The sequence below is a fragment of the Eumetopias jubatus genome, unplaced genomic scaffold (genome assembly GCF_037043125.1).
Source record: "Eumetopias jubatus isolate StellerSeaLion01/CBP00866 unplaced genomic scaffold, mEumJub1_p1.0 scaffold_1, whole genome shotgun sequence".
Classification (NCBI taxonomy): Eukaryota; Metazoa; Chordata; class Mammalia; order Carnivora; family Otariidae; genus Eumetopias; species Eumetopias jubatus.
In genome coordinates this window covers 132,368,103-132,386,015 of record NW_028274807.1, presented here as the reverse complement: position 1 = coordinate 132,386,015, position 17,913 = coordinate 132,368,103, and the positions used below count along the sequence as shown (strand labels likewise).

The window sequence follows — 17,913 nt, the reverse complement described above, 5'->3', positions numbered from 1 at the left end:
TTGCGGAGAGAAATAGTTAGGGATAAAATATTTACTCGGAGTATCATATATAATATATATAGAGAGAGGGTGTGGGAGAGAGAGAGAGAGAGAGAGACCCCCATCCAATTATAACATGTCTTCTTTTTAAATTCTGGCAGGTGATCTTTAGAGGGTAACTGAGTATGGATCATTTGAACGAGGCAACTCAGGGGAAAGAACATTCAGAAATGTCTAACAATGTGAGCGATCCGAAGGGTCCACCAGCCAAGATTGCCCGCCTGGAGCAGAACGGGAGCCCACTAGGAAGAGGAAGGCTTGGGAGTACAGGTGCAAAAATGCAGGGAGTGCCTTTAAAACACTCGGGCCATCTGATGAAAACCAACCTTAGGAAAGGTAAATACTTTCAAGCCAAATCCTGGAAAGCTGCAAGCCCTTGTGTCTACTCAAGGCCACTTTGTGTGGGGGTGGAGAGGCAGAACATGTCTTTGTATGTTCTTTTCCTTGATTCTCTTTCTGGTGTGAAATTAGTTACATTCCACGCTGCCGTGTCAGTCATGTTTGGAAAGTGTAGGCTCTGTGCTTGACTGGAGCACCTTACCCTACTATAGAGTGGAATCGTTGGGTGTTTGGATGAGAAGGACTGAGTTAAATATAATGGCCTTCGTTACACAAGGCTTCCATTGACAAGGTGTTATTGTAGTAGGGGATGTGTAGGTGGCTCTTACTTAAACTAACCCCGATTAAGAATAAGACACTTAGATTGTTTGAGGACTGTCTTGGGTTTTTTCAGAGGATTACTAGCTATAAGTCATTTTCAGAGATAATGGGAATCTTATGTGATATGTAAAAGTTTTGTGATATCATTTTTTTGTGGCTTGTTTTCTTAAGAGCAAATTTATTATTTAGCAGTGAAAAACCTGATGATTCTAGTTTTTGATTTTTGCTATGGTTGGGTATTTTTTGATAAAGGAAGGGCAGACTTAAGCAAGTTTATAAAGGGAAGATATGTAACTGTGTGACTCCTTTCTACCAATTTTATATTAAATTGATGAAGTTCAACAACTTTGTGTTCAGCACTGCTATTTATGTAGATCAGTGCCTATGCTGGGTATAACGTGTGTGTCTCATAATGGTCTTTATTTTGTCTCTGAATAACTGTTTAGGATTCAGATTTTTCCTTATATTTGCTAAGCGAAGGATAAAAATGCCATCTTTTAGCAACCAAGAATATTAAGTAGATAAAGTTAGAAGGCAGAGGAATTTCATTGTGTTTGATGCATAACATTTATCATACAATCATTTATTTTTTTCTTGGTTTGGCGAAAACAAAGAATATATTGATCCCGAAATGAACAGACACAGCAGTCCGTATTGTTAGATCTTTATCTATTAAAAATGGAAAAACAGCACTTCAGCAAATTCTTTGGCCTCTACTCATGATTACCCTATTTATTGATTGTTTGCCAAGAATGTATGCATCTTAAGAAAGCCAGGGTAAGAGCATTAAAAATATAATTTATTACGGCTTTTCAAACTGAGTGCATTAATATTGTACCGTGAAGCACTGGGGCTCTATAAAAAAGACTTTCTGACGCCTGCAAACATATAAGTTCCATAAATTCCTAAATAGGAGATTTCAGCTGTCTCTGGTATTATGTGATATTTGCACAGCAAACTTTAATGCCAGGACAGTTTTAGACAAGGATTCTACAGACTTCACTGCTCCTTATGGCAGACGTGCTGTTTACACAGGCTCATAAACCTTCAGCAAAAGCTTCTAAGACTGCCTCCAGGTTTAAATCATGTGGTATTTTTAGCATTCAGCAGTGACCAGTGCACTCCCCTTTTAATGCTGGAAGGTTATGAAGTTGCTGTAGTTGGAAGTCTCGCCAAACATTAGCACAAATAATCAGACAGTTCAGAGAAGGCTCCTGTTCAGCATTACTCCAGTATCAGGAAGGCAAGGGTGACAAGTTTGCTAGAAGGTTTAGCAGCTAGATTTGTCATTAAATGATTCTCTTGTCACTTTCTCAGTAGCCACCTTAATTGCCTATAGGGTATCTCTAAATAAAGTCTGAAGTAAGTCCAGTATGTTTTGACAGTTTTGCAAAACCTATAATTATTTTCATAGGTCTAAGGAGCATATAGTACAACACGTCTGTATCATTCTGTAAGAGGAAAAATCAATGCGTATGTTTTTGTTGTACTAACCCAACTCTTTGAAGCCATCAGAACAGGGGGAGGAGAAACCAAAGTACAGTAATTTCACTTCCTGCTCAAATTTTTTTTTAAACATTGCTTTCATAGTGACTTATTTTAAAAATTTAGTTTAATTGTAGGAGGTTCTCAGCTTGCTTCAAACAACAAAATTACTAAAGCTTTTTGGTGGTGGTGATGTGTGTGTGTGTGTGTGTGTTTAATCTTATTTTTCATGTGCATGGTTTCTGTTTGACAGGTGCTAGATAAAAATTGTGGCTGAGATGAGAAAGCGCTACTTAAGAAAAAGAGGTTGGGTGTTTTTGTTTATTTGTTTAGGAAATTTTGCCAAAGTACCTTCAAGCCAAGGAAGAAATCACCAGTTTGCATGTTGCTATTTTTGCTGTGGTCTTCCCAAGTCTTCTTCTGATCCCTGACAGGTTCTCTCTCTGGTATAAAACAGATGAATGAATGACAAGAATATTGGCAAGCTCTGTGGCTTGTTTTTCATGCCTCGCCTGTTGGGTACCTCTGAATGAGTTTGTGAGCTTTTCTAAGTAAACCTAAAGGGGTTTATTTGTCAGAGCTAGAATCTCTAGTGAACAGTTCACGAAGGCTTTGGTGAGGATGCACATGTAAAAAAATGTAGCTGTTTTACTGCCGGCTTTTGTTCAGCATAAACAAGAAAACAGAGCCTTTTTAAAGGGCATCCCTAGTGTCAGGAGGAAATCCTGATTTTGAGCTCTGGTTGGTATGCACTAGAAATCTCCAGAAGTTGGTAGGATTCTGTGAGTCCAGAGGGCAGAGACTTATAGAGGCATTAATGTTATAGGACTAATTGGGGATCCTGGGTGCCCTGTTAAAGTAACCCTTGTCATCATTTATGCTAAAGATGATACCCTCCTGGCAGTTTGCCACAGTACAGTTCAGATGCATCTGCTTTTAACCCTTTTCCGTATATCACTGGGAGTCTGACAGTGCGCTGCATAAACACCTTGAGTACTACAGCATTCCATGATTTCAGTTTCTAGAAGCCTCTTTTCTACCCGTGGTGTAGCCTGTGCTTATTAATCACCTGGCTGCTGAGTTACTACATTGGATTAAAGTAAATAGAGAACACATCAAATCTATGCAGATTCCTTTATCCTCATATGTCCTGAGGCCACTTTCCTTTTCTCTCTCTCATAACATGCAACAAAGATTGTTCATTTTCAAGACCTATGGTTGCTGTGGTATCTTTTTAGTCAGGTAGATTAAATGAGTGGCCATAAAAATAAATCTTATTTACATTATGCACATATTGAAATCATATATTTTGAGCATCAGTTTGGTTAAGTTTGGTGTTTCTTTTATGGAACTGTTAAGTAAAGGTCTTCAAAAAGGAAGAAAATGCTAAAAATGTTAGAGTCAAAGATAATTTGGACACAAACAGGAGAAGTTTAATATTAACAAAAGCCTGTAGAAAGCATGAAGGTGGGTTCTTCTGAAGACAACTGTAGTGAGTTACATTTGCACCCTGTATATCACTCACAGCAGATCAGACAAGACACTTCTCTCTCGTCAGCATTATTATTTGATCAAAAAGGTAATTCTGCCTTAAGTGATTTTGGAAAATGTACTGCTAATATTAAAGCAGAGCCCAAGTTACCTTAGGACCAAGTTTACATTCTATTTAAGTAGAATCTCTTACAACTTTAAACAATAAAAGAGTGTGTATATGTTTGTGTGTGCGTGCTTGTATTTCTGTGCCCTGTCTGCCTTGGAAACACAGTCTCCCCTTCTCTCACTGTTGGGAAGATTTATTTTCATGGTTTAGTTTTCCCTCCTCCCAGATTGTATTTCTGAAGATTGTTGGTTTGCGTCTCTTTTTCTCTGTCTCTTTGATAGGAACCATGCTACCAGTTTTCTGCGTGGTGGAACATTATGAAAACGCCATTGAATATGATTGCAAGGAGGAGCATGCGGAGTTTGTGTTGGTGAGAAAGGATATGCTTTTCAACCAGCTGATAGAAATGGCATTGCTGTCTCTGGGTTATTCGCATAGCTCTGCTGCCCAGGCCAAAGGTAAATAATGCATACGTGGGGTTGGAAAAATTGCTTGGCATCCTTTGTTTACTTTGCAGAGAAAGCACTGAATATTTTTATTCAAAGAACTGTAGCCTGTGTGTTACATTGGTTCCTTATAGACTGTGGGTTTAAAAAATTGGCTTAATTCAGTTTGGTTTAGTTAACACACATTTTGCTTGTGTGGAATGTCGAGGTAGATTTTTTTTTTAAATTACTTCAGCTGAATCATTAGTATGCTTATTGACCTTAATAATCTGCTCCACTGAGGACCCACAAGGAAGTGAGGAGCGTATTTGAGCAGATGGACTGTTGAGAGTCAATTTGCATTTATGACTGAATATCTAGTTCTGTTTCTTTTATTCTGTTTCTGATGGTTTTATGGGCTGTAAAGTATTTTTCAATGCTGATTCCCATTGCAATAGAGAATCTTATCTAAATCGTAAAGCCATTTAGAACTGGTTCAGCTATGTCTTATTAGAACTTCCTGTAAGTTAGGAAAATGTGGCCTATGCATAGGTTTTATTGATGGGGTTTTATTTCCAAAATAATAAACAACCCTACAGTCATTTACATAATTTCACAATCTGGAAAGCTAAGCTGTGAATATTTTCATTGACCTGCCTTTTAGAGGGAAGGGAATCATTCAAACAGAAATAACAATATTGCTTGTGGTGGGGGCAATGAAAAAAACCACCACCACCACCTTCTACTAGAAATATTATCTGAAAGGTAAAATATTTAGTGACATATTCTCTTTATCTGGAATAGGGCTAATCCAGGTTGGAAAGTGGAATCCAGTTCCACTGTCTTATGTGACAGATGCCCCTGATGCTACGGTAGCAGATATGCTTCAAGACGTGTATCATGTGGTCACATTGAAAATTCAGTTACACAGGTGAGTCAGGACAGCAGTTCTAGGGCAAAACGTTCTATGTGCCTGATCTTTTGAAATAAAGCATCTCTGGTCAGCCTTTGATTTTTATTTACTCTGTGTTTCAGAAAGGTTAATCCAAACTGATTTTATTACTTTACTCTTTCTGCTTTATTTTTCTAACTTCAGGGTATATTTAAAAGCAGCCTCCCTCTACTCCCCCGCCCCCAGCAAATTTGTAGGTTTTGTGCAGGATATCAAAAGACAAGACTTTTTATATTTAGTCAATTAAATGATGCATTACAAGAAGGCATTTTACATAAAGTTTACTTAAGAGAAAAATATTTTTGCATATCATGAACAGTGCCATCTGTGTACATTTTGTGAAAGAGTGCCTTATTCACTATTGCCGCGATCTTATTTATTTATATTTTTTTACCATTTTAATTCGTATGAACAGAGTCATGAGAGAAAAACGGTTAATACGTTAATGCTTTTCACGATGGCTTGTGAGAAAGCAGTACACCTTAAATTGTCTTCCCAAGCGCATCAGAGCAGGAAGGTAGAAGTAACATGAAAAAATAGCCACCACAGGCAGCTGATGTATAATTCATGCATCGATACAGCAGATGTGTTGTATAAAGTAATTAACTAATCGGAACAATCAGGAGACCGAGAGCAATCTCCAGATGCATCTGTTTGATGCGCAAAATGAAATCTGTCTGTCTTAAAGGAATGTTCTGCAGCGGGATGCAATCTTGTAATAATCCCCTTTCTAATCTATGTCTCAAATAGTTGCCCCAAACTAGAAGACTTGCCTCCCGAACAATGGTCGCACACCACAGTAAGGAATGCTCTGAAGGACTTACTGAAAGATATGAATCAGAGTTCGTTGGCCAAGGAGTGCCCCCTTTCACAGGTACTTAGCATAGCATGTAATAAATAATAAGCCATCATGGGCAGCCCTGATTTGAGGTTTCATGGGGCTCCATAGTCTAAAGCAACTGGTATCTGAAGCAAGACTGTCAAAATTGCAAAGTGTCTTGACCACTGGTGACTTTAAACAGTATGCCTGATTTATTCTGAACAGAGCCTTTACCCTTTTTCTCCCTTGGGGAAAAGAGCAAAGGAAAAACAGTTCCACAGAAGACTGCTAGCTTGTTTTTAGATTCCTCTTCTGAGTGCTCTGATCATGGAAGCCGCATTCTCCTGAGTGCCCTAATTTGAGAAAGAGTAAAGGTGGTATTAACTTTCAAGAACCTTTGGTGAGTGGGAATGTCAGTGAGAGTGTTAATATAAAACTTCGCCATGCTACCTGAATAAAATAACAGTACGGTTTTGGGATATTTTGTTCATTGCAAAAAGGGGGAGAAAAGCATTTACTATAAGCAATTATAAAAATAAGAAGTTTCTTCCCTGTAACCAAAGATTGAGTAATTTTGGGGGAGATTTTGTCACCAGTTTTGTGGCATTCGTTTACTCTTTTTGTGTTGTTTCTTGGTGCAATCTTTTTTTTTTTTCCACTGAGATTCCTGTCCTATCATCAGAGATTCTTGAAATGAGACAAAGATTTATTATTATTGTACTTGATATTTTAGAATGAATTTTAGTGAAGCGTAACTAAAACTCTCGACAGAGACTGCCCCTGTCTCTAAATTTAAAACCAAACATCATTTTTGATAATGCTCAGCTGACTTCACATAGAAAAGGGTGCTGTGAACCTGCTCTTAATGGGCTGCTTGTGTAGTCACTACATAATTGTGTTAGAATGCCATCCCTCAGTGTCAAACCCAATGTGAGGTCATCCCATGATATAGTATAATTCAAGTACGATCTAACCGGATTTTTACCCCGTTTCAAAGTTCTTTTATTTCAAGTTCAAAATGTAATTCTGAATGTTAGTCTGTCAGTCACTTGAATGTGAACTGTATGATTTTGCTAAAAACATTTCTGCAATTGAGATATTCTCAAAATGTATTTCCAGTGCGATGCTTGTGAGGGTACCTAGTACCTTTAGAAGGAAGCTTTGTGGGCTTTTTTGCTGCTGTGTTATGGAAACTCCATGCATCTCAGGCTACAGTCCATCAGTTTTACTTTGATATTTGTTAACAGTGGTCAGGAATAGAGCAAATGAATTAAGTCTGTAGTTAATTATGGCTTTCTATATTCTTTTAAGGTAAGCTATAGTCATAGGTAAAATATTTTCTATATCGCAAGTGTCAGTTTCTTGGAATTCAGGGCAAACGCTCTTTGTAATTTTAGCTTATTTCCTTCTATCTTCCCTCTCACCCTTGGAGTAGAGAGGATGTGAATTTATAACCATCGAATAAAAGTAATTTAAATTAATTAAACACAGTTAAATCAATAGGATGATATAATGAAGCAGGTGACTCTTACATCTGGGACTTTGGGTTTTGCAGACAACTTCAGATAATATGTCACTTGGTTGCTAGCATTTGAAAATTTGAAATGTCCTAGAAATAAACTTTTTTTTTTTTTAAACCCAGAGTTAAAATACGCATAAACACCCAGTACAGGAATGCCGTGTATCTACGTGTTGCTAAATGTCCCATTGATTTTGGAAGTAAATTCAGGCAAAGATTTAAGGCATTTACCGTGACCTGGAGAAGACGATGCTAGTATGAGTATTTACTGATAGAAGCAGTGAGAATTAATTGTTAAATGACATCAACATTCAGCCAGTAAACTCCACCTCACTATAGCTTCTAAATATAATTGTGAGTTTACTTAATGTTATCATGGGAAATGAATTGAATACAGACAATTATAACATTAAACAGAATGACAAAATGAAATTCGGGGCTTGGTTTTAGAGTCCTACATTGGTGAATTTCTGTAGAGGCCTTTGGAGGAACGTGCATCTGTGTGTAGCTGGAGACCCTGCAGTAATCGCTGAGTGGTGGAACCAGGCTGTAACTTCAACATCAGTTATAATTACAATTGTCTTTTCTTTAAAAATATCTTCTGAAAAACTGTGTTGTTTACCAGCAGCAACAAATATTTGAAATTAATTTAACGTTTAATGTTATGAAAAAATGCAACCTGTTCTTTTAAATGAGTGAACTATTTTATACTCTGCTGTGTCATCTTTTGTTTCTTTCTCTAGAATGAGTCCATGACTCTTGGTACTCAATGCAGAATGTTTTAATAATGAACTATTTTCCATTCGCTTCTTTATTTTCTTTTCTGTCATAAGTTATTAGTTAAAGCAGAGAAATCCAGGCTCTGTAAGGCCTAAGCCCAAAATATATGCTGAGCTTGGCAAAACTACTCTTTCTTTCCCCTGTGGTTGAGAGAGAGTGATGAAGATGGCATTGTGAAAAATGCCTAGCAAAAAAATATTGCCTCAGTCTTATACAAAATGGAACCTACCATCAAGAAATGCCAACTCTTAATTAAGACTTGTTTTACCCCCCTGTGGAGTTTTGATTTATTCACTTCAGAATTTTGAACATACAATCTAGCATCCACATTTTGCTGTACATTAAGAGTTTTGTTTAATATGATAAAATACTTCAGTAGCAAGTATAGCTATAAGAGTCCCTTACTGTTATGCTGAGCAGAATGTCCACCCTGCAGACCTCAGTTCAGCTCCCTCTATAGAGTAGAGGCTGGGAGAGAATACCAGTGGGAATCCAGCATGAATGTGCCTGGGGTATCTGACAAGCCTGCCTCCAATGCTCTTAGGAGGATTGCCCACACTTGCTGGGCAGATGTCCTTGGAATCTTAGAACTAAGTTTTATCCTACCCAGACTCCTCCTTGGACAGATGAAGGAGCCAGTGGCCCTAGAGATTAAAGTCAAAATGCTGGTCAGTGACCGACCCAAAAGTCCTTTCCCAGTGATAAATTTTAGAGTGTGTTGATTTCAAAATGAATACTTATGTTTTCTTTCCATAATGTCTGATAATATTTGCAAGGTTTTCTCCAGATGCAGGAACTCCATAAGGGTGCATGTGGTTTGATTTGTAACTATGCCCTTATTTCTGTTACTGCTTTTCTAAATCATAAATCTGCCCAAATAGATTGACATCCATCTATTAAGTTTTTGTACCACATGTTTATTTTTGTAAAAACCTGCTAAGACACAAACACTTAGCTCCTTATGGATCTGCAGTTGGTCACTTTCTTGTTACTCTCACTTTTTTCAGTGGATGTGGTTGGATAAGGTGGGCGTTGTGTTTTGAACTGCAAGTAAGGAAAGAATAAATCTAGCTTGGGGACAAGAAATCCTGTGGTCATGAGAACATTGAGAGTATGGATTCGGGAGGTAAATGGGGAGTTAAATAAAGTAAACATTTTGATTTACAATAAAGCGTTTCATTTTCATTTTAGTTTTCCCTGAAGTTTTAGAAATTGAACTTAAGAACTGGAGAAATATATATACATTCAGTATAAGGATAGATTCATTTTATTAAAAGTACCATAAGTAAAAGGTCAGTTATTACTTCTCCCAGCCTAACGTCTTTCTTCTAAAAATGTTTAGGTCAGATAGTCCTGAGAAATTTTAAATCTGATAGGTACATTTTTCCCACCCCTCCTCCACCACACACATGTGCACACACTCACACATTTTTAAGGCACTGGGTCACTTTCTATTTCCTTTCTCACCTGGGGAAATGTAGCTCCAGGCCCAAGTCTCACATGAAGTAAGTGAGAATCGTCATTTTATTTTCAAGCAGTAAAACATATATAAAATATATTTAGGTTTGAACGTTCCATTTAGAAGTCATACTGAGTAAAATCATTTTTCCTTTTCCTTTTCCTGACAGCATCTAAGAATGTAATATATGTGAGACATTTTATTAGGTATTGGAAAAACAGGTAAACCACCCTGCCCTCTGGAAGCTTACCATTTAACCATGCTGATTCTAGGATACTTGACAGTCATTGCCATAGACATTTAATAAACCTCTGTGCTCAGTTGATTTTCAGTCTATATGATGCAGAACACCAGAGCAACAATTTAAAAATCCCTATCAGTTATGCTGTAAATATGTTTTTTAAACTGCACTTTGCATTATTGTTTCATAGTTTTTAGACTGAGATAACATTTCTGAAAATTTTAAAGTAAACATCAGTAATCACTTCTCTCGTGAATATCCAACATCAATATTCATATATTGTATTTCATGTGAGAGTCTAACCCTATGAAATTTATTCACATATTCACATACTTATTCATTCAAAAATATGTATTGACAGTCTGCTATGTGACAGGCATCCTATTTCCTATGTAGTAATAAGGATGATACACTTTAATAGTTGAAATAATAATAACTTTTATTTAGTGCTTTTGTTGTATCATGGGCAAATCTATCACCCTAAGCAGTATATAGTTTGTATCCCATTCTCAGTTGAGGAAACCTGAGGCATAGAACGTTTAAATGAGTCTTATATTACAGAGCTGGTAAAGCAGAGGGATGAGAATTCATGCCCAGAGCCTGTGAGCTTAACCAAATATCCTTCTTGGTCACATGTAGATGACGGACTTTTTTTTTTTTTTTTAAGGCTTTCTCAAATTAATTTGATATGGTTTATAAAATACTTCCTTTTCCCTGAAGTACTGATAACTGCTTACGGTTTTCCAATTGCATTTATTCTCACTGCTGAAATTTTTCTTTAGCATATGGGATTTGATTCTGTTACTTGTACATTGACTTCCTTTAAAGGTATCGTCGTTCCATGCCCCTAGTTTAGAGGTGAGAGGGAGTTCAGACCACAGGGACTGACTTTTGGGATAATCTGGTATTTGGGAGATTCCAAAAGGGTTGAGTTGAGCAGCTCTGTGGCAGTCACTTCCTCCCACATCCTGTCACATTCATCTGGATCAGTAGGTATAATTGAGCCACTAGCCCTTTGTTTTGAGCCCCAAGACAATGTTAGGCATTTGCATTGGAAACAGTGGGCAGTTGAATTTCTTGAGTCTGTTTGCAAGTATAGACCTTAGTCAGCCACTGGCCTGCTATGATGGATGTGGATATAACTGGCCAGCTCCATTTAAAAATAGAGCATTTCCTGTTTGAGATGTGCTTGTAGGATTTTGTACTTGCCCCTTCCTGATGTAATACATAAATCTTGTTGTTAAATATGTATCCTTTTTTAAATTACAAAGCTTTTCCCAGCCCTTACCCTACTGACCATGGGAATCCAAGGTTATGAAAATTGCTTGGCCAGGCACTGAAGTACTTGATGCTGGTTGGATTTTATTACCATTTTCAGCAATTGTATTCATGGTGAGATCCATAAAGGAAATGGTAAACCAGTCTTATATGGGTAGTAGTATGAACTGCTGATAATTTTTCCTGCCTTCTCTTTTGAACCAGTTACTACTTCATTCTCTTTCAACTTAGTGAGTTATTGTGTTAATATTATAATATATAGAATCTACAATAGAAGAATAAGAATGTGCTCCAAATTGCAAGTTCTCCTTTTTGAATCTCATATATCAGGCTCATTTTTAGCTGATTTAGATACATAAGAATTTTACTGTAGCTTGATGTTAGCTCTCTGTAACCTTTCGGATAAATTAATCAAAAAAGCCAAACTTAATAAAGCATCTAACTTAAAATGGATTGATCTCAAATATTTTATAGCTGCTATCTTTTCACAATAGTAAAACATAAAAGAGTTTAAGCCATGCCAATTTAGAGAGTGCTTAACAGTGTGTAAGTACTTCATTTTCACTTAATAGATTTTTACTTGTGCTTTGTTTTAGATCTGAACAGGTTTCCTTTGACCTCAAAATCACTAATGCAAGGAAAATTACCATATCATGAGAGCATTTCCCCTATTTTTTTTCTGATTTGCAGAATAATAAATTCTGCCAAGGTTTAGGAGTAGACATGGCCTGGAGAAAGACTACTAAATGCTATTTTCTAATTGTTTTTTTTAAGAAGTTAACCAAATCATGCTAATCAATCTGATTTTCTTGCTAAAACAGAGCTAGTTTTAGAGTGCTTTTGGAGTATCTTTTTTCACAATTACTACTTAAATTTCAAGTTGGGCTCTATCTGGATTTGCTTTTTAAACCTGCTTTATTTCATGTCAGAATGGGCCAAACAGACTCATAAACAAATAAACAAAAGACCTTAAATTTCAGAATAATCAAAACAAACAGATACACGCACCCAATTTTTTTTTCCTGTTTCATTGGAAACTGCTTGATCATAACGTGCTCCGAGTATAAAAAACATAAGAGAGCCTTTAACATAACAGGAGAGAGCCTCAGCCCGGCTCTGCAGCTCATTGCCAATTGAAGTGAGGAACGCTCTGGCTATTGGGACTTTTAAATCTAGACTTAAAAGTTATTTGTTCTGTTTAGCATTTTTAAAATGATTCTATTAGGAATTGTATGTGCTTCAGTTTTAATTTTAACTCATAATGATTGTAAAGCACCCTGGGATGCTTGCATGAAGGGCGCTTCAGAAATGTAAGATTGTATTGTGTTCTCATATGCAGAATTATTATGGGGTGCTGGAGTTTCATCGTGGACAATTCATAACGTTGCAGAATTCCTCATTGTGGAGAAGGTAGCGGACTTCCTTCAGTAGTCTTTTTTTTTTCTTTCATTTTTACACTAAAACTTTAGCCTTTTTAGCCATCATCTTTTCCTTTCTTCTTTAAAAAAATTATCTTTTATTGCAATATTTTCCCATAAAAATGCTAATCTAATTTAGTTTACTCAAAGGGATTAAAGATGCAAACCAGATGATAAGTCGAAAGTTAAGAAGAGTAATGCTTCGTTAGCACCGTTTGAGATCACATTCTTACCCAAATGAGAAGACAGGGGACTTCATCTGTGGGTACCACTGGTTCACCTAGGCTTGTCCCTTTCTACTGCCAATCCAGCATTTGTTCCCAGGCAGTGAAAAAATGCAGAGCTACCTGAAACAAGCATTGACTTTATGAAACGTAACAATAGGATTTCCTGGGAGGTATTGAAACTCCTGGGTTATGTTAACGTAGGACAGAGCTTGATTTTGTTTTCTTTTTATTTCTTAATGGAACTCTTTCTCCAAGTGCTGTATTTCTTCAGCAACTTCATTCTGTCATTTTTAATGTGAGTCTTTGTGTGTGTCATTGCTCTTTGCCATCACTTTCATTAGTGAGCTTGTGGTATTCATTACCTAGGAGTCAAGAATGTGAGCTCTCTCATTACCAGCTCTGTAAGCTCCGGAAAGTGACTCTCCATGCCTCAATTCCCTCTATAAAGTAGGAAGATAACAGTACCAATTTTTCAGGATTGTTATGACAATTACGTGAATTAATACATGTTACACATTTAGAACAGTGCTCAGTTCTAAAGTGTACAATAACTTTGGCTGTTTTTCTGCAACATGGGTATTGAGGGGTTGAAATTTCCCTTGGGGGTGCTGCATCGTCTGAGAAACTGCTGCTCCATAGAAGATTTTGATGCAAAATTCATTTTTATGGAAACAACTAAGAACTTTTCATTTGTAGAAAAATCAGAGGACTGTGTTATAGTACATTCTCACCTGTGAGGGACCCTTTAAGCATCATCCTTTGAAGTATTATAAAGTTCCTACGTATTTTAAAATGGAAGTGGGGAAAGGCTAAACTTTGCACTTTCTTTTTTTTTTTTTAAAGATTTTTATTTATTTTTGCGAGAGAGAGAGAGAGAGAGAGAGAGAGAGAATGAGCTGTGGGAGAGGGAGAAGCAGACTCCCTGCTGAGCAGGGAGCCCGATGAGGGAGTCTTGATCCCAGGACCCTGGGATCATGACCTGAGCGGAAGGCAGAGGACACTTAACCAACTGAGCCACCCAGGCGCCCCTAAACTTTGCAGTTTAAGTGCCCATCTGTAAGTTAAGCAATAAGGTGCCCTAGACTAGACAAGGTCCAAAGAGGATAAAGATGCCCCAGGGGACTGTCATGCAGGTGGGAGCTTGTCTGGTACCCTTTTCTTGAACTCCTGTCTTCCCTACTCTCTGCACTCAGGGCTCCATCCTGCTTTTGTGCACCCATCGTAGTATTTTCCACCCTGAAATTATGTGCAGACTAACTAGGCTCGGCTTTCATTGTGATTAACTGTCACAAAGGGACTAAGTTTGATTTGTCGTCGCAATTGTAAATCCTGGCACACAGTAGGATCTCAGGAATATCTGTGGAGCAGACGTAGCCTCATGAGATTTTCACCGTATTATTTCGTGAACCAATAAACTATGTCAGTAGTTTTATTAGTAGTAGTTATAGATACTCAGATCTATAGTATCCTACTGTACAAAGTATTTTTGCTATTTTACTTAATTCTGAATTTTTTATTTATCTAACCAAGAGCAAATTACCTCTGAATTTTTCTCTAAGGAAACCTGTTACCCCAGGCTGTCTCGTCTTTTTGCTCATGTTGTGATATTCTTGAATATATGTACAAATTTACATGTTTGTAAGCAGAACAGTAGTCTTAGAGGTACAAGGGACCCAGAGATGTAAAAAATGCTGTAAAAGACCTAATTACAGGTCACCGTTAAGCACAATCTTTAGCAATATATTTATATGCATGTTTAAGATTTTTCTTCCATAATCGAACATGTATTTCAGCATGGCTAATACTTTTCATTTTGGCTCAGTTGTGTTATATTTGAGATCCGTGCTTTTTTACTGTTAGTTCCATTTGCCCATTTCTCATATTTAAAAATAAATAAAGAAGGAAAATTTCAAAAGCAGAGTCAAGTGATTTATAGACAAAGATGCTGATGCTGCCAACATAGAAATGCTAACAGTCAGTACCACCCCGTATGGGCTCACAATGTCCATTCCTCAGTTGGTGTTCTAAAGTCCACATTTGGCATTGGAGACCCCGTTTAGAGCTATAAACACATTGTGTGTAAAAGTCAGCTATATAAAGGCTCAGAATCACCTGAATTTAGGGAGAGCTGCAAGTGTAGATAACTGTTCAGCCATTCCAGAATGGGCCTCAGGGACTTGGTCTGTCCACCCTTCTGCATGAGCACCAGCTCAGCCAGTAGCACATACCTCCAGTGATGGACGGGGCTCGTTATCTCTTGATGTCCAACCCCAACCTGTGCAACACATTTTTACCATTTTACTATAACTCCTAAAGAGGTGATTACCAGTATATGGCAGTTTCCAAAACTGTGAAGCATTCTCATACTGTTGATAAAGATGAGACAGATTAATTTGATTTTTCTTTGTGACCTAATGCCAATGTGACATTGGTTTATATTTATTGAGTAGACATGGAAAGTCTTGGTTAACAACAGTAACTAATAAAACACAGAAATCAAAAACATGATTTAGACTTTAGCCTCCTGGGAAATCTTGGATCAGATCTGGGAGGATCCATGGACCCTGTAATGGGCTCCTGGGGGTTTGTGCCGACCTAGAAGTTAAAAGTTACTTTCGGGAGTATATGTGGCGAGACCTTTCAAAGGTTTCATGAGATTCCCAAAGAGAGTCTTGTGGTTCCATAAAAAGCTAAAAGCTGGACTGTTTTTTCTCCCCAAGTTTCAGGCAATATGGCTTAAAATCTTACTAGCATTCATATGAAGAAGGAATGAAGAGAAGGAATATATAATCTGTAAAGAGTTACAGCGCCTAATTCTGGTACAGTTGACCTTTGAATAGCACAAAGTTAGGGACAATGACCCCCTGCACAGTCGAAAATCCACATATAAATTTTGACTTCTCAGAAACTTTACTAACAGCCTACTGTTGACCGGAAACCTTACGGATAACATGAAGAGTTGATTGACACATATTTTGTATGTTACTTATATTATATACTGTATTCTTACAATAAAGTAAGCTAGAGAAAAGAAAATGTTAAGAATATCATAAGAGAAAATACAGTACTGTAAAAAAAAAAACAAACCTGCACATAAATGGACCCATGCAGTTCAAACCTATGTTGTTCAAGGGTCAACTGTATTTATTTAAAAAAAAATGGATTCAAACTTCTTCAGTCCTTTTACTCTGTGGTTTACTGTTTTTCAAAATGCTTTATTTAGGACCCCTGGAACTGAACACAAATTTGCTTTTTTTTTTTTCTATGTCTAAATGCAGATATTAGAAATTTTAATCTCCATAGAGGATGGGAGATTTAAGTACACACGGACCATCAGAGAAAGAATAAGCAAGCATTCCCCCAAATTTGCAAGTTGGTACAGAGTACCTAAAATTTAGAATCTTAGGTAACAATTTTTGCTGTAAAATAAAAGGCACTAGATTTAATCTACTGAAAAACTTCCAAAAATTCAATTTGGAGTAATATAATGTTTAATTTAATAATGATGGGTATATTTTTAATAATCACATTATAAGCAAGATACGGGGGGCGGGAGGGATATTTTAACCTTCCTAATAATAAAACTGTGGTTGGGACATTGGCAGTGAGTGCCTGCAAATGGATGATGTGTCTTACAAGTGAATCTTCTTAAGTCACTGAAGAGACCCTATAGGACCTCTGTTTGGAAATACGTGTAGATTTCATAGACTCTGAAAGCTGTTAGAAGGGACCTTGGAGATTAGTTCAATCCCCTGCCTATTGCAGATGAACAAATGTAAGCTTCTCTGTGCAGTTAATTTGAAATATTACATGCCATTAGTCGTAATACATCTTTTAACAAATATTTTCTAATTTAAGCGCTTTACTAGCATATTCAATTAATTCGAATAAGAAGGTTTAGGTATGGTAAGAAAGATCTAGAATAGGTACTTATATAAAAAGAGTAGAGAATCTGGTCAAAGGATATTATCTGGGCCTTATGTAAAATTACTTTAATTATGTGGAAAAACCATATGAACTGTGAACCAACATTTTCTTTAAAAAATTATGAATTGGATATTTAAATAAGATTTCTGTGTTTTGCAATGATCACATTTTCATCTTTAGGAGATGTAAGAAAATTAAAACAGATTTAGGTGTGTTCTCTTTGTGCTTCTGTTTGTATTCTTTTGGAGCTTTGTTCTGAGATTCCATTTTTAGCATGATACAAGGGTTACTTTCTGTGAAAATGCCATTTTCAGACACTGGATTGATCAAGATGGCAAGAGCCATAACTATGACAACTGGAGTTTAAGTAAAATTTATAAGTGATTAGTCTCCTCTCAACAAATTGAGATTCCGAATATGCCCCAGTTGTATCTCCCAAGAGAATGGCTTAGAAAGCAATAGAGGATCCAGAGGGAAAGATTTGGGGAACATAAGCTAACATGCACAAACAGAATATTACACTTAGAAATCCTGCCATTTGCTTCTCATAAATTGAAACCATTTCCCTTCCTTCCCACCCCCAAATACCAGATGGGGGACTACCTGTTAATTTTCAAGAGATTTCGCTCCATGTCACCATCTCATGTGATACCTCTTTCGTAGAGCTTATTTGTGGTATTTTGGTATCCTTTGGGATTAAAAGAAAACTCCATTTGCTGAGAATCCCTATTAAAACTGTATTTGAATATGGAGTTGATTCCATTTGATTCAAAATTAAAGTTTGACCTTTGAGCTTTTCAGACGCATGTAAAATCTGTTGTGAAAATTCAGGCCGTAGACAGGACATGAGGAAAGAGGAGGGGACATCAGAGTATATGAAGTTACACTTCTTGAAAAATAAAAATGTAAAAGAATAGGGAGCCAGCAGTTTGACAGATTGTTCAGTAAATGCTCATTTTATTGAAAATTATAAAAAGGTACTTAATGCCTCTGTGCCATTAATACAATACATAAAAAGGTTACTGTCAGGATTAGTGTTCCAGTCCTGAAAATTAACTGTAGGGTTTTATGCATCACTCTGCA

The 17,913-nt window shown here is 36.9% G+C and overlaps 1 protein-coding gene across 8 annotated transcripts in view; it reads left to right on the top strand.

Annotated features, from left to right (window-relative positions):
- SATB1 (SATB homeobox 1) overlaps positions 1–17,913 on the top strand; it is a 98,937-nt gene that overhangs the window by 23,905 nt on the left and 57,119 nt on the right. For all 8 annotated transcript variants that reach the window (XM_088026338.1, XM_088026324.1, XM_028099055.2 and 5 more), the window contains 4 exons: positions 141–375; positions 4,066–4,242; positions 5,014–5,140; positions 5,912–6,035. In XM_088026338.1, the coding sequence (XP_087882464.1) occupies positions 165–375; positions 4,066–4,242; positions 5,014–5,140; positions 5,912–6,035 (639 nt within the window). In that variant the 5' untranslated portion in view covers positions 141–164. The remainder of the gene's footprint in view (positions 1–140; positions 376–4,065; positions 4,243–5,013; positions 5,141–5,911; positions 6,036–17,913) is intronic.